We start from the raw sequence: 23,559 nt of genomic DNA, 5'->3' as shown, positions 1-23,559 counted from the left end.
GGATGTGGAGGGACTGGCTGTTCTCCTGTGGCTGGAGGGAACCGGGAACATGGCAGCAGACACTGACAGCGGTCAGCTACCGTTGCAGTTTTCTCAGTTAACAGGAGAAAAACTCTCTGTTGGGCATGGGGCTGAGACATCGGTCAGAGATTTGGGGTGATCAGGGGAAGGGAATCAGGATTGGAGGGGCTCTGGCTTCTGTCTGCAGCCACTCTGGGCTTGGTCAGTTATCTGCTCACATGCATCCTGAGACATGTAGACACACACATGTATTTTCATGCACAGGTGTGGTGTACACACCTCAGAGCACTCACACATGCTTGCTCATGTTCACATCAGTCCAGCTCGCATGTACCTGTGGTGCCTGTACACAGGCCTGTCGTACATGAAAGTGTGGATGGACAGATGCACATGCTCACGTGTCCACACAGTGGCCAGCTCCCGTCCCCACCCCCACTCCTGAACATCATGGCTTGAGTTCTTATTGCTGTTTATTGAAACCTCCCATCAAAGAAAAGTGTGGGAGTCAAGAAGGGGAGGACTTCCTATCTTGTTAAGACTCAGTCTTGTTAGGACTGAGCCAGGGGACATCAGGGGACCTCAGGGGAAGAGAACCAGGACAGTGGAGGAAGGTGGCCAGTGGGGAAGGGCTGGACAGAAGAATGGCAGGGCCTGGGTTGCAGGGAGAACAAGGGCAGGGATGGGTATGGAAAGGTCTATGGCTGAAGCTTTGAACTGGCCAGGGCTGGGCAGGAGGCTCTGGTGGTGGTGATGGAGACACCTTCACCAAGCTCTCAGAAGGCTTCATCCTAGGAGGGTGGACCTATCTGGGGCCTCCCTGTGTCCCTAAGGTGCCTGGCTAGGATCAGTCTCTGGAGGGCAGGGAAAGGGGGTTCCGTTGTCCTCAGCTGGAGCCCAGGTCTGGTCCGTAAGGCTGCAGAGGGATCCTCTGGGAGGCCTTTTCCACCTCTGGCTCCTGCTTTGGCTTCTTTGCCCGCAGGGACCTAGGGACAGAGAGCTCAGGAAAAGCCCTGGGCCCAGACCTGCTTCCCCAGGGAGGAGCACTGATGGGGCCAGAGGCAGTGACTGACCAGTTTTCCAGGTCCTCGATAGTCTCTGGCAAGGGCTGATTCAGGGTCTCAGGCAGGAAGAGGGCAGCACTGCCCCCGAGGAGGGCGGTGATCCCGTAGATGATATTGGGGATGAAGGGCTGTACCTCACCCGTGATTTTCACCAGCGGGGACAACATGCTTCCCACACGGGTCCACAGGTTACTTACGCCCATACCTGTTTGCCTGCGAGGGTTCAGAGTAGGGATTGGCAGCCTGTGTGTGGGGTTCATAAAGGATGGCTCCCCTGGGCAGAGGACAGGAAAATGCCACAGTCCCACCTGACTTGTGTCCTCTGGCTGGGCCTGGCCCCAGGTCCAGCACCTACCTGATGACTGTGGGATATAATTCACTTGTGTAGAGGAAGAGGCAGCTGAAGGAGCTGGATAGGCATCCCTTCCCAAACACAGCCAATACTGTCCTCACGGTCTGCAGGTCTGCAGAGGGAAGAAAATGTGGTGGGCCTCGGGGTTCAGGAGCACCTACGAGTTCTCACTCCTTAGCTGATCTTGTCTCCCTTTTTGCTTTGGCTTCCAGGAAGCTCAGATTCAAACTTAAAGCTGAGTAATAGTCTTTCCGCTATTCCTAATGCTTTGCATGCTTGTGTCCTGCTATATTTGTGTTTTCCCCTGCCTCTGATCCTCTATTTCCATTTATATTTTGTTGTATATGTTCTTGTTCTTGTCTTAAAATACCTCAAGTTCTTTTGGAAGGATATAGGTGTATCGACCAACTAACACCCATATAAAATAAGCATAGCTTTTCCAAGGTCATGATGGAGTAGGTTGTGGGGTCTTTCTCGAGCATGAGCTCTGTCATTTTACCATCTCAGCTTATCCTCTACAGTGATATCACTCAGGACACTCCCAATACTTCAAAAATTTTCACACTATCCAGATACCACCGTACTTTGCCCAGTCCAAGTCAGATCTGGAAAGAAGCTTTGATGTCATCTAGCCCAATTGAATTATTTTCTAGATGAGAGACCCTGAGCGCCAGAGAGTGCAGTGACCTGCTCACTGTGTTACTCAAGGTAACACAGTGACTTAGCAGCAGAGCTAGCAGTGAAGTCCCTGGTGCCCAACCTGGCAGCCTCTTCCAGACGGTTCTGGGGTAGCCCCAGTCTCTCACCCAAGGGCACAAAGGTGAGAGCCAAGATGGCCCCTCCTGCCAGGAGTAGGGCAGCGGCCTGAGTGGTATGCCGGCCCAGATAGCTTAAGGAGAGGATGGTGATGAACTTGGCTGGGATATCGACCCCACCAAAGATGATCTGGAGGATGTAGAGGTTGACTCCAAATTCTTCCACACCCATAGCCAAACTATAGTAGGCAAAACCGGTAGCAAACCTGAGAGGCAGAGAAGGATTGGTTAGCACCTGCAGCCAGGCAGAGGCCACTCCCCATGCTGGTCATTGGGTCACCAGGATGATGAATAGCTTCACTTCTTGTGCCAACTGTGTCTGATGATGGGGGCTATTTGAGTATCCTTTTGAGGTCTCTGAGATTGTGTCTGGACTCAGGGAGAAAGTGCTGTGATTGATTGGTCATGTCTGACGTGGGCATGGTCCAGGGTGTGGTGGCAAAGGTGCTGATCACTGACTCTAGAGAAGAGCGGGACTGAAGGGAATCTCAGAGACCAAAGGAGGCGGTAAATGATCTCTCCTGGTTGGGTAGCAGTTTAACATCCAGACTGGGGAGGTGAGCATAGAGCTGTATGCCTGAGTCACATGTTTTCCTTCCTCTCTCTGAACTGTGGGATCCCTTTGAAGGGTTCCTGGACAAATTGAATCCTATTCACAAAGAAATGGCCAGGATGGGAAGCAGAAGCCAGGTCACAGAAAGGGCTTTCAGGGAGCTGGAGAAAGTCAGACAGAGGAGAAAACTTGAGAGAAATATAATTTTTGTCTTCAAGTCTGAAACCCATTGGTCTAGCCTTGCTCTGTGGGGTTCTAGAGGACAGAGCTGACCCAGAGCGGGGCCGTGACAGAGAGGGAGAGCATGGGGACACTGAGCAGCAGGGATGTGAGCTGGGGAAGGTGTCTGGAGCATTTGTCCTGGGGGTGAGGAGTGGGGCATTGTGACCCCAGAGGGAAGCAGACCCTGATGGCTGGACCTGAGTGTGGGGCAGGAATGCAGCAGATTTCTGGGGTTGGGGCTGGGCTGTGGTGGCCCAGGAGAGGGGATCCCCTGACTTCTCTTTCAGATGCCGTAGGCCTTGCCCTTAGGGGAGCCTGCTGGAGGCCTTGTCTATTACCCCTGCCTCGGCAGGGTGCGGGCAGGGAGGAGGTGGGTTACCAGGCCAGGGAAAGACAGAAGGTCATGCGGCGCAGCATGGGTATCCGGAACAGGTCAGCTGCGGTGTACTTGGCCTTGGCCAAGGAGATCTCCTTCTGCAGGTTGAGTTTGAGCTCCTTGGGGCAGAGGAGGGGGAGGGGTGCCATTAATGACCAGCTGGTGGACAGGAAGTAGAGAGGGAGATGCAGGCCTGGTGCCTCTAGAGGAGCTCAGGGAATCCGATGTGGTAATCAGGTGTGAGCCAGGGAAACAGAGGCAAGGGGAGGGGCCAGCCCCAGAGTGGGGCACAGGGGTTCTGCTCCCAGACTATAGTCTTTCTCAGCCCCTACCTCCAAGGTGAGCCTTTCTCCCTCTTCCTTCTTGCCATTGAAGGCGGCCACCCGCCGGAGTATCTTCAGGGCCTTCGAGGACTTTCCAGTCAGGACCAACCAGCGTATGGACTCTGGTGTCCACCTGGGGGCCAGAGACCAGTCACAGTGGCTCCTCCCACTCCAGAGCCCCTTTTGAGAGGTTGGAAGAACATCAACAGCCAGGGCCAAGGGGTAGGAAGACCAGAAACCTGAGCTATCTCACTGCAGGTTTCATGGAATTTAAACTTGGCCAAACTCTGCACCTGGGCTGCCTGCAGCCAGCACAAATTCCAGTGTTCTCTTCTTCCCCTTCCAGAAGAGCCTTTCCTCCACCCCCGACCTGGGCCACTTGTTATTGTTGGGTGTCTTCCTTAACTAGGAGCCCCAGGCTCTAGGCCAAGGGAGGTGGGGCCTGGGGAGGGGACGGCATGTTCAAGGCTGGACTGCTGGAGGGTCCTGCACATCCACCTCCCCAGCCCTCCTTGGGCTGCATTCCCAGCCTCTCTGCAGAAGAGAGGGCAGGGCTGCAGCCACAGGGCAGCTTGAGAGGGGGCTGGAGGCTTAGGTGAGGTTAGGGACTAGGCTTTGGAACCTTCAGATTCTCCCTGCAAAGGACTAACTCTGCTGGGGGAGTTGTGGGGAGTGGGTGAGCACAACATGGGGTCTTGGGATTGATAAATGGGCAGTCACCCCCACTCTCCCTTGCCCCCAGGCTATGCTTTTGAGGTTGGCTCATTCTGAGCAGTCCCTGAGGGTCACTAGGATAAGAGGAAAGGGAGAGGCTGAGATGTGGGGAGAAAGGAGTGGTGTTTGGAGAAGTCTGGTCCAAGGCGGGGTCAGCTTTAGCTGTAGCCCCTGTGGGTGACCTGGATCCAGTGAGGCCCTTAGGGAGTGGACATTGGTCGCCTGGCCTCAGGCCACTGCCCCAGCTGATGGTGGCAGCTTCCTGGGCCCATCACTATCCCTCTCCTGCCCTGACGGTCTTCTGAGCCTGCTCTTACCAAGATTATCAGTGACTTCCTCCCAAAACCATGGCAAGGCCTGGACTCTATCCTCCTCTTCCCGAGAATTATGGCAGGAATGGCTTATAGGTAGTGAGCCTTCCTGTGTACCAGACCCATGAAACTCTGGGTGACAGGCAACATTATCTTCATTTTACCTAGAAAAATCATTTTCTTTTTTTTTTCTTTTTTGAAACGGAGTCAGTCTCGCACTATCGCCTGGGCTGGAGTGCAATGGCGTGATCTCTGCTCACTGCAACCTCCACCTCCCGGGTTCAAGCGATTCTCCTGCCTCAGCCTCTGAGTAGCTGGAATTACAGGCACGTGTCACCACGCCCGGCTAATTTTTCGTGTTTTTAGTAGAGATGGGGTTTCACTATGTTGGCCAGGCTGGTCTGAAACTCCTGACCCCGTGATCCGCCCGCCTCAGCCTTCCAAAGTGCTGGGGTTACAGGCGTGAGCCACTGCGCCCAGCTACCTAGAAAATTCTGGAAGCTCAGAGTGCGTGAGACTTGCCCCAAGTCACACAGTGAATTGGCCCAAGCTCTCAACTGTACTCTGCTAATCGCCCACCCTTATTTCGCCTCCTGACTCTGAGTGCCCTCAGCCCCAGGTTGCCCATCCCCTCTGGGAGCTGCTCTTCTCATTTCCGAGCTGATGTTCCATCCCAGCTTTGCATCTTTTCATGTAACTCTGAGGAATTGCTTCACATCTCTGAGCCTCAGTTTCCTCATCTGTAAAATGGGGACAATAATGTCTCCCTCACTCAGAGAAGCCATGAGAATCACAGACGATGTAGTTTGATGCCCAAAACAGGCCTTGCACGTAGCAGATACTCAATAAAAGGTCACTCCAAGACTTCACTTCTTTTCCTGAGCTCCTGTGGGATTTCCTGCTCTTTGGCTCTACTTTTGTTTTTTTGTGATTTGAGACGAAGCTTCGCTTTTGTTGCCCAGGCTGGAGTGCAGTGGTGTGACCTTGGCTCCCTGCAACCTTCACCTCTTAGGTTCAAGCGATTCTCCTGCCTCAGCCTCCCGAGTAGCTGGGATTACAGGCATGCGCCACTGTGCCCGGGTAACGTTTGTATTTTTAGTGGAGATGGGGTTTCACCATGTTGGCCAGGCTGGTCTCAAACTCCTGACCTCAAGTGATCCCCCTGCCTCGGCCTCCCAAAGTGCTAGGATTACAGGCATGAGCCAGTGCGCCCGGCCAGCTCTGACTACTTTCTGAAGACCCATTTCCTGTCTTTCAGTGTGGCCTCAGGTTCAACATGTTGGTAATGAGCTTTCGGCCCACTCTGGGTCTCTGATCCAGGCGCCTCCATTTTCCCAGGTTCCCAGGCTCAGGCTCCTCTTTGAACTTTCCTTTGTACTTCAACTCCAGCAGTCCCAAATTCTCCAGATTTTTCCTTCAAGGTATATCCCAGATTAGTCTTCCAGAATCCCCCTCCCTGCACCGTCCCCTCCCGTCTGTTGTCCCCACTCAGTTGGGTCTGTCCTTCTGGGCTATTATGTCACAGATGGAAACTTGGTCAGGCCTGTAGCACCACAGACTCTTTCCATGGCTTTCTACCTCCCTCCACATGAAGTCCAGCCTGCCCCAGCTTTCTGTGCTCTCCCAACCGGTCCCCATCCCATCCACCTCCACTTACCCTCTTCTTCAGTTGCAGGCAGGCCCTGCTTCCCGACGTGCCCCCATCCCTGCTCTCTCCTGCAGCATGCATTTGTTTATGTAATTCCTCCTTCCTGGAGTGCCCGTCCCTGACTCTGGGACAGGGTGCCCGGGGACACAGAGTTGGCCAGCCTGGGCAAGTATGGGCTCCCCTTTTTGGCCCTGGGGCGCCTAAGGAAACAGATGAAGAGGAGAGGGCCACATACCAGGATGATAGGAAGAAGATGAAGAAGGGAATGGACACAGTTAACTGCAGCCAGCGCCACTGGGGGATGGCGTAGGCCAGGCCGGGCAGAATGAACTGGCCAACGGTGTAGCAGTACCCGAGTGCTGTCGACATGATGGCCCGCATCCGGGTAGGCACCCATTCCACATCTGTGGGAGGAGTCCAAGGACCAGATTAGCATTCTGCTAGGTCCCAGGCACCTCCCCGTGAAGGGGCACCAGCTTCTGCATCCCCACGGCTACTGATACCCTCCCCATGGATGCTACTGATATCGCCCTCCACTGGGGCTTCCTGCTGTTCTGATGCTAACCCTACGTTCATCATCCCCATTTTACAGATGCCGCAGCTGAGGCTCAAGGGGGTAGGACTCAAACCTAGGTGTGTCTGTTTCCAAACTCATGCTCTTAACCACTGCTTCTCCAGTGGCAAGTGACTTTCCTTGTTCTGCCTCAGTTTCCTGATTGTAAAATGGGGATAACAGGGTCACTAACTTGCAGGTGTTATTGAAGGAGATTGTGTACCCAGCAGAATATCAGGCCCAGGGTGAGTCCTCAGGACTGATAGCTGTTATTACTATGCTTGTTGTCACTGTTAAGTTTAAGTGAGGCCTCTGAGGTCCTGAGAGGGGGTGGCGCCTTGACGAAGGTCACAGGGAGCCTGTGGTTGAGCCAGACCCAGACCCCATTCTCTTTTGGCTTCTGGATGGTGCTCCCCAAAGCCCAGCTCCCTGCCCCACTGCAGCTCACTCAAGATGATGGTGCTCAGGGTAATGCCTGAGATGCCACAGCCACACAGGAAGCGGAAGACCACGTAGACGGGGAAGGTGGGGCTGAAGGCTGCACCGGAGCCGCTGGCTGCCAGCAGCAGGTAGCTGCAGGTCAGGATGGGCCTGCGGCCAAACCTGTGGCTCAAAGGAGAGGAGGGGCCGAGTTAGCCACAGTGTGCCTGCCAAGAGGAGTGACTCTGCAGGTTGTGGGGCAAAGGGCTGGACCCGACCCCCAACCTTTTCCTGTGGGGCACATGAAGCTCCCTCCCCGGACAGAACTTTCTTGGTAATTGCTATTTTTGACAAGTTTGCAATTAGAGGTTTGAGTTAATGAGTGATCTCCTCTACATCCGCCTCAGCTTAGCTGACTGAGCAGGGGTCAAAGGACCACCCATCTCTAAGCAGTCCATCTTCTCTGCCTCCACTGCTACACAGCCACTACGCTGTGTCCCAAAACCTGGAGGTTTTTTCCCCTGGAAGAAAGGAAGGCTGGAGGCCAGACGCAGTGGCTCATGCCTATAATCCGGGCACTTTGGGAGGCCAAGATGGGAGGATCACTTGAGGTCAGGAGTTCAAGACCAGCCTGACCAACGTGGTGAAACCTCTTCTCTATTAAAAATACAAAAATTAGCCAGGCGTGGTGGCACACGCCTGTAATCCCAGCTACTTGGGAGGCTGAGGCAGGAGAATCACTTGAATCCGGGAGGCGGAGGTTGCAATGAGCTGAGATCATGCCATTGCACTCCAGCCGGGGCAACAAGAGTGAGACTCTGTCTTAAGAAAAAAGAAAAAAAAAACAAGGAAGGCTGGAAGATTCCAGTTGTAAGGGCCTTGGGGTGGAGAGAAGGCTATTGTCCAAAAAGGTAGTGAGGTTTGCCCAAGGCCACACCGCAAGAGCCATCCCACCCTCCCCCAGCTCTTTGCCTCTTTGGGGGTGGATGGGTGGAGCAGAGTAAGGAGGGGTCTCCATGGGTCATGCCTCCATGGGCTGTGCCCCCATGTCTCACCTGTCAGACAGGTCTCCAAGCACGAGCCCTCCAATCAGTATGCCTGCCATGAAGATAGACTGGGCCATCTCCTTCAGTTTGTTGGAGTTGCACACCAAGTTCCACTGCACGAGAGAAAGGTAGGGCTAGCCTGACTCAGTGTAGACAGCCTGCTCAGCCATGCTCAGCCTGTGCCCTCATACATGTGGGCTTCCTCTCCCAGCATCCTGACTCAGCCCCTACCTCCCAAGGACCATTTCCTTTTTCAGCCTGGCTCAGAGCTCCTTGGTTTGTCTGTGGCACTCTGGCCCCTGACGTGCATCCCTCAGGCATGTGTGGCCTCTCGTATGGGTCTCAAAGTCTACTCAGCTGCCACATTGAGGTCTGACCTCAACTTCTTCCTCCCCTCCAAGTTGCCTGCATCCCTGTTTGCCTCCTCCCTGCCGCTCACATAGCCCAGGCCAGTCCCTCTGCCTACCCCCTTGACCTTGCCTTCTCTCCTCTACAGGGACGTTCCTCTGTCCTTGCCACCTCTCTTCCTCCTGCAGATCCAGTCTCTCTCTGCTCCTCCTCATCAGTATTTAGGTGTGTCCAAATCTCTCCATCTTAACACCTCTTTCCTTTCCCATTCACTTCATTTCTCTCTTCCTTTCAAAGCCAACTCCTTTGAACTAGGAGCTGCACTTGGTATCACTCCATCCTCATCTCCTTTTCATGTCTCAATTCTGCCCCCAACCCGTCCACTGAATCTGTGCCTATCAAGGTTACCGAAGCTTCATTTTCACAGTGCACAATGCAACGTCCCGAATCCTGGCCTGGCTTGCCCTCTGGAAGATGTGGATGCTGCTGATCTCACCCTCCGTCGGGCTTCTGCTGTTCTGCGCTCCTCTCCTTCACGGCTCCTTTCTCTCTGCCTAGCCCTTGAAGTTTTCCAGGGCTCTTCCTGAATCCTCCTCTCTCTCCACTTTCCCCAGGTGATGCCATCTGTTCCTATGGCTTTAATTCCTATTTTATGCTGAAGATTCCAAATCTCCACCTGCAGCCCAACCTCTCTTCTGACCCCCAGAGGAGCAGATTCAGTGGTCCCAGTGGAGAACTCCACCTGGATAAAGTCACAGGCACATCCCATATTCAATGGGACTTATCACCCCACTTCTTATTAAAGTCCCAATCTCAGGGACTGGTAACATTCTCTTTTAAATTAATTAATTACGTTAATTTTTTTTTTGAGACAGGGACTCACTCTGTTGCCCAGGCTGAGTACAGTGGCATGATCATGGCTCCCTGACGCCCGCCTGGGCTAAAGCCATCCTCCTAAGTAGCTGGGACTACAGGTGTGCCTGACCACACCTGGCTAATTTTGGATATTTTATATGGACAAGAGCTCACTATGGTGCCCAGGCTGGTCTCTAACTCCTGGCCTCAAGTGATCTGCCTGCCTCGGCCTCCCAAAGTGCTGGGATCACAGATGTGAGTCACCACGTCCAGCCTCTTTTTTATTTTTATTTTTAAAAAAGTATATTATTTTTAATTGACAAATCATAATTATTTTACATGTATGAAAACAGTGTGATGTTTTGATATGTGTATGCAATGTGAAGTGATGAAATCAAGCTAATTAACGTCACTTCATTTACTTGACATTTTTTGTGGTGATACATTTGAAAGTCACCCTTTTAGTTATTGTGAAATAAACAATACATCATTATTCTTGACTGTAGCCGTCATGCTGTGCAACAGATCTCAAAACGTACTCCACCCATCTAGCTGAAACTTCGTACCATTTGATCAGTAACTCCCCATTCCTTTGCTCCAGCCCCTTCCCCCCCAAGCTTCTGGTAACCATCATTCTACTCTCTACTTCTGTGAATTGGACTTTTTTTTAGATGCCATATATAAGTGAGATCATGCTGATAACCCTCTTGGTTCCTTCCTCCCTCTCCTACTCCACAATCACTTGATCTTCAAGATTCTAGCTTTTTTGTATTTCTTAAATGTGGATTCTTCTATTTCCACGACTACTGCCTTAGTGTAGGCCTCATCATCTTGCACTTAGATTAATAATAACAGCCAATATTTATTGAGGGCATTCTGGGTACTGGGCACTGTTCTAAACTCTTTCCATGTTTTAACTTTAATCTTCACAATAACCTTATTATGTAGGTGCTAATATCACCTTATTTTACAGATAAAGAAACTGAGGCCCAGATGAGGCTGCCGCAGCAACCTCTTGACAGGTCTCCTGGCCTTTGGCCTCATCCCTTCCTAGCCATTCTTTCACTGATAACCCGAAGGGCTAAAACGTCACTCAAATCAGGTGCCTGTCTTGCCTAAAGTGCTCACTGGCTTCTCCTTGCCCTTTGGGTAAAGATAATGCCCCATTAACACAGGTTTATGAGGCCCTCCATGCTCTGGCCTCTGCCTACCTGTCTGGTCTAATCTGCTAATCCCCAACATGCACCCTTTGCTCCAGCCATCTGAATTACTTGTGCAATGAAGTGGAGAATTTAATTCAATAGAAATGCCTCACAAGAATGTTTTGGAAGCAAAACATTCCAAAAGGTGAAGAACCACACATTCCAGGGAGCTCTTTCCCACTTTCCTCAGCGGGAAGTGAGGGAGGATGATGGTGGATGGAGTTTCCAGGTCCTGCAGCTGTCTCAGAGTGGCCCAGCATGGCCGGCAAGCCTGGTGGTCCCTTTTAGTTGGGAAGGGGGCCTGCATGGTATGTGTGTTGGGAGGAGATGGGGGAGGGAGAAAGGTAAAGGAAGAAGCAAGAGGGTGTGAGGTGGAATATGTAAGTGGGCATCTAGAGAGACTTCTGGTACTTTGTAGCATGCTGTGTAAAGTCCCTTTAGGAAAATCTAAAGGACAGACCTACCGTTCACCTAAATTCATTCACCCCTTCTTCCATAGTAAATAGCACATTTCGATGATGACCTCGTACTGGGTGGGGCCATGTAGTTCTTGACAATGGAATGTGAGTAGAAGAGATGTATGTTACTTCCACGTCGTCTGCTTAAGAGGGATTCCCTAGTCTGGACTTGCACGCTTTCTCCCCTCCTGTTGGTGGGAATGGTGACAACTAGAACAACTGTGGAGAATTGCTGTCAGTCTGGGTCCCTGAATGACCCTGTGGAGCAGAACCACCCACTGGCCTAAAATGCTACTCACCTTGGAACTGTTACATGAGACAGAGCAACACTTCAATATTCTTCAAAACATGAATTATTGTCGTTATAATAACCTAGCCTATCCTGATACATCCCATAAGAAGTTGCAAATGGAAATTAGATTTTTATCCCAACCTCCATGATAATTAGTGCCTTAAGAAATCAATCATCTGTTTGGATCATGAGAAGGTCAATTGTCAGACCTGCTTGGAATAGTTTCAGGCTGCTGTCCTGCTCCACTGTCTGAGACCAGATATGCTGGGTCTTGGTTTCTACCATGATGCTCATGATCATATAGGCTTTAGAATAACTGTCACAAGTTGGTTTCTACCAGAAAATTGAGCAATTTATAGAAAGTATAATTCCTGGAATAAACTTTGAGTCCTGTTTAGAACATGCCCGAATCCTTACAATGGCTTAGGAGGCCCTGGAAAATCAGCTAACATCTTTATCCCTGTCACCTCTCTGCTCTCACCTGCTACTGCCCTCTCCCTCACGTACTCCACTCTTATTGAATTGTTTACCTTGCTGTTCCGTAAACATTTCAAGCATGCTTCTACTTCAGGGTCTTGACGTATATTCTCTTTTTCTAGAATGTTCTCCCAGGTAGCTACTTGGCTTGCACCTCCTTCAGATCTTTGCTCAAATATTATCTTCTCAGTGAAACCTCCCTATTTACAATTATAACCCCCAGTAGCCTATACCTCTCTACCCTACTTAATTTTCTCCACAGTACTTATACCATCAGAATGCTGCAAAATTTTCCCTCTTTTTGGTTTATTGTATGTTCCTCTCCCAAGAATATCAGCCTGGTGAAGATAAGGCTTTTAGTCTGTTTTGTTTACTACTGTACTTTCATTGTCAAGAACAGCGCCCAACACATAGTAGGCACTCAATAAATACTTGTGGAATTGAATGTGTGAACATTCCACAGCAAGAACAGAGGGACTGAAAGCCTTAGAAGTTAGAGATCTGCCAATGTCTACATGAGAGGTCGGTCATAGGGCCCACACTCCAAATGAGGCAGTGGAGAACTGCCTCATTTCACCAGAATGAGCGCATGTCAAGATGGATGGTGTCTAGGCTGTATGTGCTGAGGATATAACTACACACCAGTGAGAAGGAGAGAAGTATTTTTTCTTCACAGATTGGAAAACCTTCTATGGAAAAATTGTCTACTGGAGGATTATCATCCTTCAATGAAGTTTTGAAGCTTGGAAGGAGGAGTGCTTTGTGGTTAAATATTTTTTAAAAATTGAACTTCAATTGCACTCTAAATTGCTCCAGAGATTTCACGGTTAATGAAGCACATCAGAACTGATGAGAAAAATGTGGCCATGGCTTCCCTAAAGATCAACACAAATCTATTTTCCCTGAAGACCAACACAAATCTTCCCTGAAGATCAGGAGAAAGCTTTGCAGATAATGCCATAATAACCTTATAAAGTAGGTACTCATGTTATTTCTTTTTATAGGCAAAGAACCTGATCTCACAGGGTAAGTGACTTGCCCAAGCATGGCGTGGTTCAAGACAGAGACTGAAACTCAGATCTGAGATCTGAAACTGTTATGGGCTGACTTGTGTCCCTCCAAAAAATACATGTAAGTTTTAACAATTCATGGATCAGAATATGACCTCATTTCTGAATAGAGTTGTTGTAGATGTAATTAGCTAAGTCAAATATGATGAGATTATACTGAAGTAGAGCGGGTTCTTAATTCACCATGACTCATGTTCTTATAAGAAAAGAGAGAGACACATGGGGATGTTATGATGCAGAGGGGCAGAGATTGGAGTGATACATCTACAAGCTGGAGAATGCCAAGGGTTGCCAGCAACCACCGGAAGCTGGCAGAGGCAAGGAAGGATTCTTCCTTAGAGCTTTTGGAGAGGACACACCGACACCTTGAGTTTGGACTTCTAGCCTCCAGATCTGAGACAATAAAATCTCTGTTGTTCTGAGCCACCCAATTTGTTGTGCTTTGTTATGGCAGCCCTAGGAAACTAATATATGGCATGACTCCTGAATGTTTGAAGGACCTGCTGGCTTTATAAGGGGTGATTGGAAGAGGATTGGGACTAGACAAGCATGGCAATAGGGAACCAGATGTAGAGCAAAATGGGAGAGAATTTTAAAGGCATCCTGGAATTTCTGGGAGAGAGGAAGGTATTTAGGGAGAATTTTGGCATGCTTTCTGTGCAAAGACCCTAAGAAGGCCCTGTTAAGAAAACCTATAGCAGATGTCTTGATTATTACTCAAGGTATCAAGAGTGTGACTTGTGTTTCCCTTGACTGTGTCTCCATGATAGTCTGAGCCATGCGGAGTCCTTGGATTTAATCGGGTTACACTGCAGAACCTCCATGCTATTGCATTCCTCTTTGCTTTGGTGTTGGTTACGATCTCCTTATTCTAGTAATGTTGGCAGTCTTTTGAAACTCATGTCAATATCATCTTTTTGGAGAGCCAGGAACTTCTTTTATGGTTGTCTGGTAGTGTTTGTCAGATGGAGAAATGGAGGAGAAGAGTGTCTAGCCGTCCAGGGTAGGTAAGGTGTTCATTTCCCTTTCTTGTTCTTATCTCCAGTAAGGTACCTATTACCTGGCATTCTAGCTGCTAATTCACTTGTTTGCTCTCCTGTGTTCTGTAATCTTGCTGAGGACAGAGAATGTCTCATTTGAGTTTTTTTTTTTTTTTTTTTTTTTTTTTGAAAAGGTCTTGCTCTATCACCCAGGCTGGAGTACAGTGGCGCAATCTCAGCTCACTGCAACCTCTGCCTCCCAGGTTCAAGCGATTCTCCTGCATCAGCCTCCTGAGTAGCTGGGATTACAGGCATGCGCCACCATGCCTGGCTAAGTTTTTGTATTTTTTTTTTTTTTAGTAGAGATGAGATTTCACCGTGTTAGCTAGCATGGTTTCGACCTCCTGACCTCGTGATCCACCTGCCTAGGCCTCCCAAAGTGCTGGGACTACCAGTGTGAGCCACCGCGCCTGGCCTTGAGTTTTTATGTCTAATGGCTAGCAGAGTAGTTGCTACGTAGTATATGTTAATGTTTCCTCAGCAAATAATTAATGAGTGAACAGGGCTGGGAGAATTTGGCATGCTTTCTGTACAAAGCCCCTAAGAAGGCTCTGTTAAGAAAACCTGTAGCAGATGTCTTGATTATTACTCAAAGTGTTGAGTGCGACTTGTGTTTCCCTGGACTGTGTCTCCATGCATAGGCTGTGCCACTTGGAGTCCTTGGATTTAATTATCCTTATTTCATTGAGGAAGCCCAGAGAGGGAAGAAAGGTAACTTGCTGGTTGAACAGAGCTAGTTACTCAACTTCTTGGTGCTTCTGTCTAGTCCTTGACATGACCGTGGCTGATCCGTCTCATCAACTTGGCAATTCCACGTACTGTTCTCACTCCCAATATTTTAGTTCGGTGTTCTTTTTTTTTTTTTTTTTTTTTTTTTTTTTTTAAGATGGAAGCTCACTCTGTCACCCAGGCTGGAGTGCAGTGGCACGATCTCAGCTCACTGCAACCTCTGCCTCCCAGGTTCATGCAAGTCTCCTGTCTCAGCCTCCGGAGTAGCTGGGACTACAGGCACCCGCTACCATGCCTGGCTAGTTTTTGTATTTTTAGTAGAGATGAGGTTTCACCACGTTGGACCAGGCTGGTCTCAAACTCCTGACCTCAGGTCGTCTACCCACCTCAGCCTCCCCAAATGCTGGGATTACAGGCATGAGCCACTGCGCCTGGCCTAGCTCAGTGTTCTTGACCATCTTTTTCCTTTCTTGGAATGTAGCCGAGCCCCGAGGGAGCTGGGTTCTGGAAGGGAAGGGTAGGAAACTCACTGCCATGCCTTCCTGTGTGGGCTGATGCATCAGGAAGGTGGTGGGGAAGAAAGAGAAAAGCACTATGCTCAGGAGAAAGCTTTGCAATTAATGCCATAATAACCTTATAAAGTAGGTACTATTGTTATCTCTTTTTATAGACAAAGAATCTGAGGCTCAGAGGGTAAGTGGCTTGCTCAAGCACAGCTTAATTCATTTCAAGAAAGAGACTCAAACTCAGGTCTGCTGGACCCAAGATGCTGCCCTTGGCCCTGAGCACAGCTCCTCGATGTCTGCCTGCGTGCCATGCTCTGAGGCCTGGGCTGCTGAAGGAAAGGCACCATACATGGGAGCTGTTACTCTGAGCCACTGTAAGACAGCAGAGCCCAGCATAGGCTGGGATTGTGGTCAAGGAGGCAGTCAAGGTCAGGGCCAGATGAGCTGCTCTGACATCGTATCCAAACAGTGAGCAGCAAGAAGCGAGGCCAGGTGGCCCCTGCAGAGCGTGAGGCAGAAAGTGGGCTGTAAAGAGTCAGGACGAGCCGTTTGTGAACAGGAGCATGATCAGCGAGATGGGGCCCTGCTGTGTGTGTGGGGAGCTGGCTCTGCCTGGAACCACGTACGTGGTCCCTACCCCCTACAGCAGGAACAAGGAAATAGCCTGCCTTAGTTCAGGGGCCTTTTGGAGCCAGGTCACATCTAGCTTAGGGGAGAATTGCTGCTGCCCATGTGCATTCCTGGATCCCTGAAGGAACCTGTGCTGGGGCACAAGGATCAGAGAGGATGAGCCAGGTATCTTGGGGACAGTCAAAAAAACATAGTTTCCAGCTCTGCCACTTAGGAGCTATGTGTTCTGGGGCCAATTACTTAACCTCTTTGTGGCTCAGCCTCTTCATCAGTACCCACAGGTGCCTAGTACCTGCTTCTCAGGCTTGTGAATGACATAGGAATGAAAAGCATCCAGCACTTATACCTGGAAAACAATAGGCACTCAATTCACAATAGCTGTCTTATTATTCTTGTCACTATTAATGTCATTAAGTCATGGTAAGGCCTGCGCTCACAAGGACAGGTATTGCAGTAGAAAGGGCATGGATTCTGTAGTCAGGACCTCCCAACACCCCCCTTCTTCTGTAAAAGCTTGACCCACCAGCGTGGCTGGGAAGGCCACCTTCTGGATCTGAGCCCAGTGTACTGAGCCCAGTGTATCCCTCTGTAAAGTGGGGACAACAGTGCCTGATTTGCAGGGTCACGAGAGAAGGGATGCAAACGCCAGCCCAGGCCCTGCATACAGTGGGTGCTTACTGGTGAGTTCCTGATCCTGGAGAGCTCCCGGGAAGGCCCCAGCTCCTCCTGTGCACATAATCAGGGGCTTTCTAGGTCAGGGCTGTCAGTAGGGATCAGGCTGGCTTGAAAAGTGCTTTGGGCGGGGGCTCTCGGGCCTTTTCCCAGGAGTCAGATTGGAGGCGAGGAAAGAGATGGGGGAGGACGAGCCCCCGGCAGGGCTGAGGGTGGGCAGATGGGGGTGTGAAGCGGAAGTGCTGCTGGAGATGAGAGATGGGTGACTGGGGACTGGGGATTGGGATGAAGGAGGGTCAGAGGTGGCTGACCAGAGACTCGGCAGGGGACCCTCCCCGGGTAGAAGTCTGCTCCCCGGAGGCCTCACTGGGCAGCCTCTCTGCTTCTCCAGCAGCCGACCTGGGGGCTCCTTGGAGCACTCTTCCACCCTGGAGAGGGTGGGAGACGGGCTTCTTTTAGCCCTGGAGACAAGACAGGGAGGCTCAAGGCCCAGAGAGGAAGCCCAGGGCCCTTAGAGAGATGAGTCTTGCTCATCCATGGCCCGGCCGAGGCCCTGAGGCCCACAGGCTGAGGTTCAGTGGTGTGGACTATGGGGTACGTGCCTCTCCAGGGAGCCCAGCGTCCAGAATTCGTGTTCCCATGCTTTCCACACTTAAAGGCCTTTGTTTCCTCTTAATGTCCTAATAAAGCTCATTCTGAAAAATCTTGACCTTCTCTGCTGCACCAAGAGAAAGGAATTTGTGGTCACCCCTGCCAGGAAAGCTTAGGGGATCAGAAGGGGGAGGGAGACTGCCTCCACTCCTGTCCAGACCCAGTGCTGGGCTTGGCACTCCACCAGCTCAGTCCTCCAGCCCTCTTGCCCACTCCAAGAGGGAGGATCCTTAAAATCCCCATTCTACAGATGAGGGGACTGAAGCTGGAGTGGCGAGGTCACTTGCCAGGTTGCTGACTGTAGGGGAGGAGCTGGATCTGAGCAGAAGAGGAGGGCCAGGCTGAGGAGGGAGGCAAAGTCAGGGCTTGGGTGAGCCAGAAACAACGGCGAGAGCTGGCTACCCCTTTTTACTGGGGGATCCCCCTTCTCTTCTGATGGGAACAAACCCTCTAGTTCTCAGACATCCCTATTAATAACAACAGCAAAAAAGCATGGCACCAGCAAGGAGTACAGCTAACATGAAAATGCAATGCTGTGTGCCAGGCCCTGGGCTCAGTACCGTGCTTGCGTCATCCCCGTTAACCCTCACACTTGCTTTCTTAGCCCTTTTTACGGATGAGGAATCCGAGACTTCTAGGGATCATGACATTCCTGATCATTGGCAGAGGCAGGTTGTGAGCTCTGGTGCACGATCCCACACTGTTTGCGGGATGACTCCTTGCTTCTACTAACGGGTGTCACCTGGACTGACCTTGCTCTTCGCCAAATACCCTGCCTTCCTCATTACCACCCTCTTTACCTGGAGCCAACGCATCGGTTCCCTGCCTCTGTGTCACAGACCTACTTCTAGGTAAGGTCCAGCCACTGCTCTGTCTCTAGCCAAGGGGTGCCAGAACCTGACCCAAGCACATGGAGCTGGACTTGTCATGGCTGAACCAGAAACAGAAAGATGAAAGGGTCTGCCCTTGCTGTGCCGGTACCAGTGCGGCTGGCTGGGTTTAGCCACTGATGCGTTAATGGCCGGGCAGGGATGCTTCCTAAGGGCTCTCACGGCTGAGAGTCCCAGGGATCCAGCACCTGATGAATGCCTGGGCCAGACCTGACCCAGAGAAGGGTGCAGTGCCCTGAGGCCTGGCGACCTCTGGTGTCCTGTTGGGATGGCGGTTCACACTGTCTCAGCTGCTGACATGGTGACTGGAAACTGGCTCAAGCGTGAACTGATGCTTGACTGGGTTCAAGGCCTGCAACCTCTCTCTCCCTCTGGCCTTCCTAGAGGCTGCTGGAGGGGTTTTCTGGAAAGGAAGCCACTTCCCCGCAGTGAGCAGGGTCTGCATCCCTCCCGTCTGTCTCTCCCACCAGGCTCTGAGGGGCAAGTCCTTCATTCAGTGTTGATTGAGCGCTTGCCATGCATCTAGTCCCGTGATGACAGAGATGGGTGAGAGAGGCATGGTCCCTGCCCTGGAGATGCTACCAGAGGCAGGGAAGGAGGATCTGTGATGCCCTGGGCAGCGGGGTGCACAGTCAGGCTTATGGATTGTGGGTTGGGGGTTGTGCATTCCTGAGGGGCATAGGCTCTGGAGCCTGACTCCTGACTTTGACTCCTCACTCCATCCTGTATGAAACGTGAGGCCTTGGGCCGGTGACCTGTCCCTCAGTTTCCTCATCTGTGAAATGGGATAATAAAGGTGCTAACCTTAGAGGGTTATTGTGAAGATGAAGTGAGTTTATGTGGCTGAAGTGCTTAGAACCATGTGGCACAGTGCGAGCATGCAGTAAATGTTATTGATGATGGTGATGTAATTGTTCCCTGTGAGATTTTTGTTTCTTTGGCTAGGTTCTGTGTTTTTGGAGGACCTGGGTAGTTTTACTCCTCTTTGTCTTCCCTGGTCGCAGGTGCATGGCAAGTACATTTGGAAACTTACTTATGGCTATTGAGGCATCTTTGACTCCCTCCCTGTCCCTCGCTTCCTACCTCATTCAGTTGCATTCAGTTACCAGGTCCCAGAGATTCCAACTTCCTGACCTTCCTTGTGTCTATTCTGACTGTCCCTTCTATCTGTCGTCTCTGTCCTGGATCCCTGTGCAGCTTGCTAATGGGTCTCCCCGCTGCTGGACTAAAAGACTCCACAAACTACTCTAAGGGGCAGTCAGAGTGACAAGCCTTTGAAGGTGACCTGTGGTGCCACTCTCCTGCTTAACACCACCACAGTCACCGGCTCCTCGTTGCCCTTAGGACAGAGGCTACACTTTCACCTCTGTATCATCCCAGATGGGCCCTCTTGCTGTCCTCTCCAGCTCCACGTCTGGGGACCCCCATATCCTACTGCTCACTCCTCCAGCCTTCCCCTGGCCCTTGCAGTCTTGACTTTTTGAGACGGGGTTGTCTTGCTCTGTACCCGAGCTGGAGTGCAGTGGTGCGATCTTAGCTCACTGCAACCTCTGCCTCCTATGTTCAAGCAATTCTCCTTCTCAGCCACCTGAGTAGCTGGGACTACAGGTGGGCACGACCACACCTGGCTAATTTTTATGTTTTTAGTAGAGACGGGGTTTCACTATATTGGCCAGGCTGGTCTCAAACTCCTGACCTCAGGTCATCTGCCTGCCTTGGCCTCCCAAAGTAGCTGGGATTACAGGTGTGAGCCACTGCACCCGGCCTTTCTTCTTGCTTCTGTGCCTTTGTATTTGACCCTCCTTCCCCGCCACTCTTCCTTTTGCCTAGGGTTCACTGCTTACTAACTCTCACCTCCCAAACTGCTGGGATTACAGGCATGAGCTACTGTGCCGGGTCTTTCTTCTTGCCTCTGTGCCTTTGCATTTAACCCTTCTCCCCCGCCACCCTTTCTTTTGCCTGGGGTGCGCTGCTCACTAACTCCCACCTCTCCACGAACAGTGTGGGCATTACCGACTCCAGCCTAACTTTGATCCTTACTCCAGGCTGGTTAGATGACCCTCCCCTGGGCCTCAGAGCACTCTGAGTGTACAAAGCGCATATTCATTCATTCATTCCACAGAACACCTCCCCTGTACCAGGCACTATTCTAGCTGCTGCAGATAGAGTAGTAAACAAAGCAGCAGAAAATCCCTGCCTTGGGAAACGTGTGTATTCCACCAAACTGCCCAGGATCCTTGAGAGTGGGTCTGCGTCTCACTAGCGGTGTGCTCCTGGAGGGCGGCAGGGCTAGTGGCTCTTTGACTTTGTGTCCTTAGTATTATGCACTGGGTGTCCGTAAATGGATACTTGATGGGTTTCAGGCATTATGCTTGGTGCTGGGGGGAAGAAGTAGCAAACATGACAGGGAGGAGATATAATCTGGGGATATGAGAGTAGCAAATGTCGTGGTGTGGAGTGCAGGTGTGTGTGTTTGGTCCTGAATCTGTGACTTACTAGCTATGTGACCTTGAGCAAGCTACTTAACCTCTCTGTGCTTCAGTTTCCCCATCTGAGAGAGAGAATGACAGTACAACCTATCTTATAGTGTTGTCAGGAAGGTTAAAAGTATTAATATCTGTGAAGCTCTTAGAACAATGCCTGGCACATAGTAAGCACTTTATATAGAAATATTTGTTAAACAAATGAATAGCAATCACACAGACTCTGAACATAGCCTTAAATTCAAATCCTGCCTCTGCCAGGTTCTAGCCATGTGTAACATAGGAAGGTCATGGAATCAAGCTGAGCCTCAGTTTCCTGATCTGCGAACTGGAGATAATACTTCTCTTAAAGAGATTACATCTCCTGGGCCTCCAGGAACCCACAGACATATAGTGCTTGGCGCCAGGGCTTTGCAGCACATCTCTTCTCATGAGGAAAAACAGGATCCTGCCCTTGAGGGGTTCATGGTTCCCGAGGGAGGATGAAAACACTGGTCTCTGCTCACCGCTCAGACGCCACCTCCTCCATGAAGCCTCCCTTGAATCCAACGGTTTCTCCCTCTTTGGGACTCCCATAAACATTTGTCTCCCTCTACCTCTCATGGGCTTTAGCTCTAAATTCCAGTTCTGAAACTGACCAGCCATGTGGCACTGGACAATCATTTCCCTTCTCTGGGTCTTAGGAAATGGGTCTTAGGTTTTTCATTTTTAAAAATTCTGTAAGGGGAGATAGAGTTCACCTTCAATGGAGCATCACGTTGGAATCAAGCAAGACAGGGTCTACAGAGCACCCCATGTGCCTGGCGGTTAGTGATGTCCAATACATGCCAATTCCCAATTTCTCATCTGCATCCTAGCATAGGCTCCTGACTGGCCTGTCAGTTCCCTGAAGAGTCCGATTTAACTCTGCATTTCCCTGAGGTGGCAGGTGAGAGAGTCAACGAATCAGTGAAGGGCTGCGGGGATGAGAGGTGAACCCACAAGTGCCTGTGTGTGGGGATGAGACATTTTCTGGGTCTGCTGTGGAGCGTTTCAAGCCTGTGCAGTCCCTCCTCCACAGCCCTCCCACCCTGGGGCCTTTGCACAAGATGGAATTTTCCTCCTTTCCCTCACTGCCTGTTTGGCCCTTGGCTGATGTTTCTATCTCAGTTCCAGGGGCCTTTGTGTAGGGAGGATTCCTTCAATGCCCATTCCCCACGCCCTCACTCTCACACCTACCCCAGGGGTAGGTCATAGTGCAAAGTCACTTTGAAGTTGCAATTTTACACTTCTTTGTGTGGTATTTTCCTTAAGGGGTGCTATCCCCACCAGGCTGTAGACCCCCTGGGAGCAGGCATGGTGCATTTCTGTATTCCCAGAGCTGAGCTCTGCGCCTGTCACAGAACAGGCCCTTGGTAGCAGTTTGCTGAAGCACTGCGTGGACTCCGAGTGGGAAGAAGCCAAGGCTCTTGGCGCTTCTGCACTCAGGTCCTTCCTGTTTGCCTGCCCAGTGGCCTGTCCTCAGTTCCTGGGAACACCAGACCCTAGCCTCGTCTGCTGCCCGCCAGGGTATGGGGTACGTGGGTAAGTGGAGGGAGAGGGCTTGCCCAGGCGTACCTCTGTCACAATGGAGTCCTTGGTGCTGTTGTAGACCCAGCCATCCAGGCATGGCTCCGTGGACCTCTGGGTGTCATTGGGCAGGCTGGCGTTGGACGGATGTACAAAACGGAGGCACCTCTCAGGCTTCCCATTTGGGCCCATAGGGATCACCCACGGCCCTGCGGAGGCATTAGGGGGCGGGCGGCAGTGGTGGACAGGGGTGGCGGCTGTGAAGATCTGCAGCAGGTTGTGGTTGGCCATGTTGAGGATCGGGAGGCCCAGTATGGCTACATGCAGAAACTGGAAACGGCCCATGCTTCCCACACGGTCCAGGATCTCCGAGAAGGTCATGGCACTGGGGCAAGATGAGCCAGAGCTGTGGGCAGGGCACAGGCCAGGGAGAGGTATACGTGTGCCTGGTGGTGCGTGGGCCTATGGAACCGTATGTGAGAGGGTGAACCAGGTGGATATGCGAGCACAGGTGTGTGGAGCGGTGCGTGTGTGACTGTGTAAGGATGTGGAAACTCAGGCGTGTGGAGCCGCAGATTCTTGTGCGGATGCCTGAGGAAGAGCCCACCTGCATGGAGGGCTATGGGATCAAAGGTGTAAGTGTGTGTCCAGGTGTGTGGACACAAAGATATCTATAGGTATGTGCTCATTTAGGCTGGAGCATAAGGACACAGCTTTGTGAACTCGGGTGTGTGTTGTGTGTGTGCACCTGCGGGTACGAGCGTGTGTGTGCTCAGCTAGGCTGGTCGCACATGCTGCATGCACGGAGCAGTGCAGGGCACATAGCAGGGACCAAGGGGCCCGGCCTTGGATGTTGGCTACAAAGGACGGATTGTCAGGTGGGTGGCAGATGTCCCCAGTTGCTCCAGGCAGATACACAGGGTTAGCAGAGTACAGGCTGCCTGGTGGGAAAGGCCTCCCCAAGCCCAGAGCCTCCTGGCTTCTGGCAGTTCCCTGGGGCTGGGCCCACCATGCTGGGGTATCTGTAAGAGCCCGAAGTGGGTCTCAGAGGGCACTAGTGGCTTGGCCAGTCGCAATGAGAGCCTGGCCGCGGGAGATTCCCGGGGACTCCTGGGTGCCTGGGCTGGGGGCCCTCCGTCCCTCCTCACCTGGTGGCTGGGTCTGGGTCCGATGGGGCTGGTGATCAGTGTAGTTGAGGTCCCTGCTCTGTCCTAGGGGCCGGCTGCTGCTGTAGTTGGGCAGCTCAGCTCTAACAAGCTGTGTTTGTGCCTCCCCCAGGGGGGCTTATATAAG

At 51.4% G+C, this 23,559-nt stretch overlaps 1 protein-coding gene across 4 annotated transcripts; it reads right to left on the bottom strand.

The window, feature by feature from the left end:
- Nucleotides 1-475: 475 nt before the first annotated feature.
- On the bottom strand, nt 476-23,531 carry SLC22A8 (solute carrier family 22 member 8). Of its 4 annotated transcripts, none has more exons than XM_023186367.1 (11): nt 23,415-23,531; nt 22,315-22,672; nt 8,425-8,528; nt 7,398-7,552; nt 6,632-6,800; nt 3,733-3,856; nt 3,404-3,519; nt 2,241-2,455; nt 1,438-1,546; nt 1,092-1,295; nt 476-1,004 (listed from the first exon to the last, which is right to left on the bottom strand). In XM_023186367.1, exons 2-11 carry the CDS (start codon nt 22,645-22,647, stop codon nt 905-907), a joined length of 1,629 nt encoding a protein of 542 aa, XP_023042135.1. In that variant the 5' UTR covers nt 22,648-22,672; nt 23,415-23,531; the 3' UTR covers nt 476-904. The 4 variants fall into 4 exon arrangements, with proteins under 4 accessions (XP_023042135.1, XP_023042136.1, XP_023042137.1 ...); XM_023186368.1 differs by having other exon boundaries at nt 22,315-22,651; XM_023186369.1 differs by having other exon boundaries at nt 22,315-22,399.
- Between the last annotated feature and the right edge of the window lie 28 nt (nt 23,532-23,559).

Source organism: Piliocolobus tephrosceles, chromosome 13 (assembly GCF_002776525.5).
Source record: "Piliocolobus tephrosceles isolate RC106 chromosome 13, ASM277652v3, whole genome shotgun sequence".
Lineage (NCBI taxonomy): Eukaryota > Metazoa > Chordata > Mammalia > Primates > Cercopithecidae > Piliocolobus > Piliocolobus tephrosceles.
This window is presented reverse-complemented; position numbering and strand designations above follow the sequence as displayed.

Excerpts from the sequence above, each read along its gene's own strand:
- SLC22A8 (XM_023186367.1), bottom strand. The coding sequence starts at position 22,647 with ATGACCTTCTCGGAGATCCTGGACCGTGTGGGAAGCATGGGCCGTTTC. Across the intron at positions 8,529-22,314 it reads AGGACTCCATTGTGACAGAG|TGGAACTTGGTGTGCAACTC; the intron begins GTACGCCTGGGC and ends TCTCTCGTGCAG. Across the intron at positions 3,520-3,732 it reads GAGAAAGGCTCACCTTGGAG|GAGCTCAAACTCAACCTGCA; the intron begins GTAGGGGCTGAG and ends CTCTGCCCCAAG.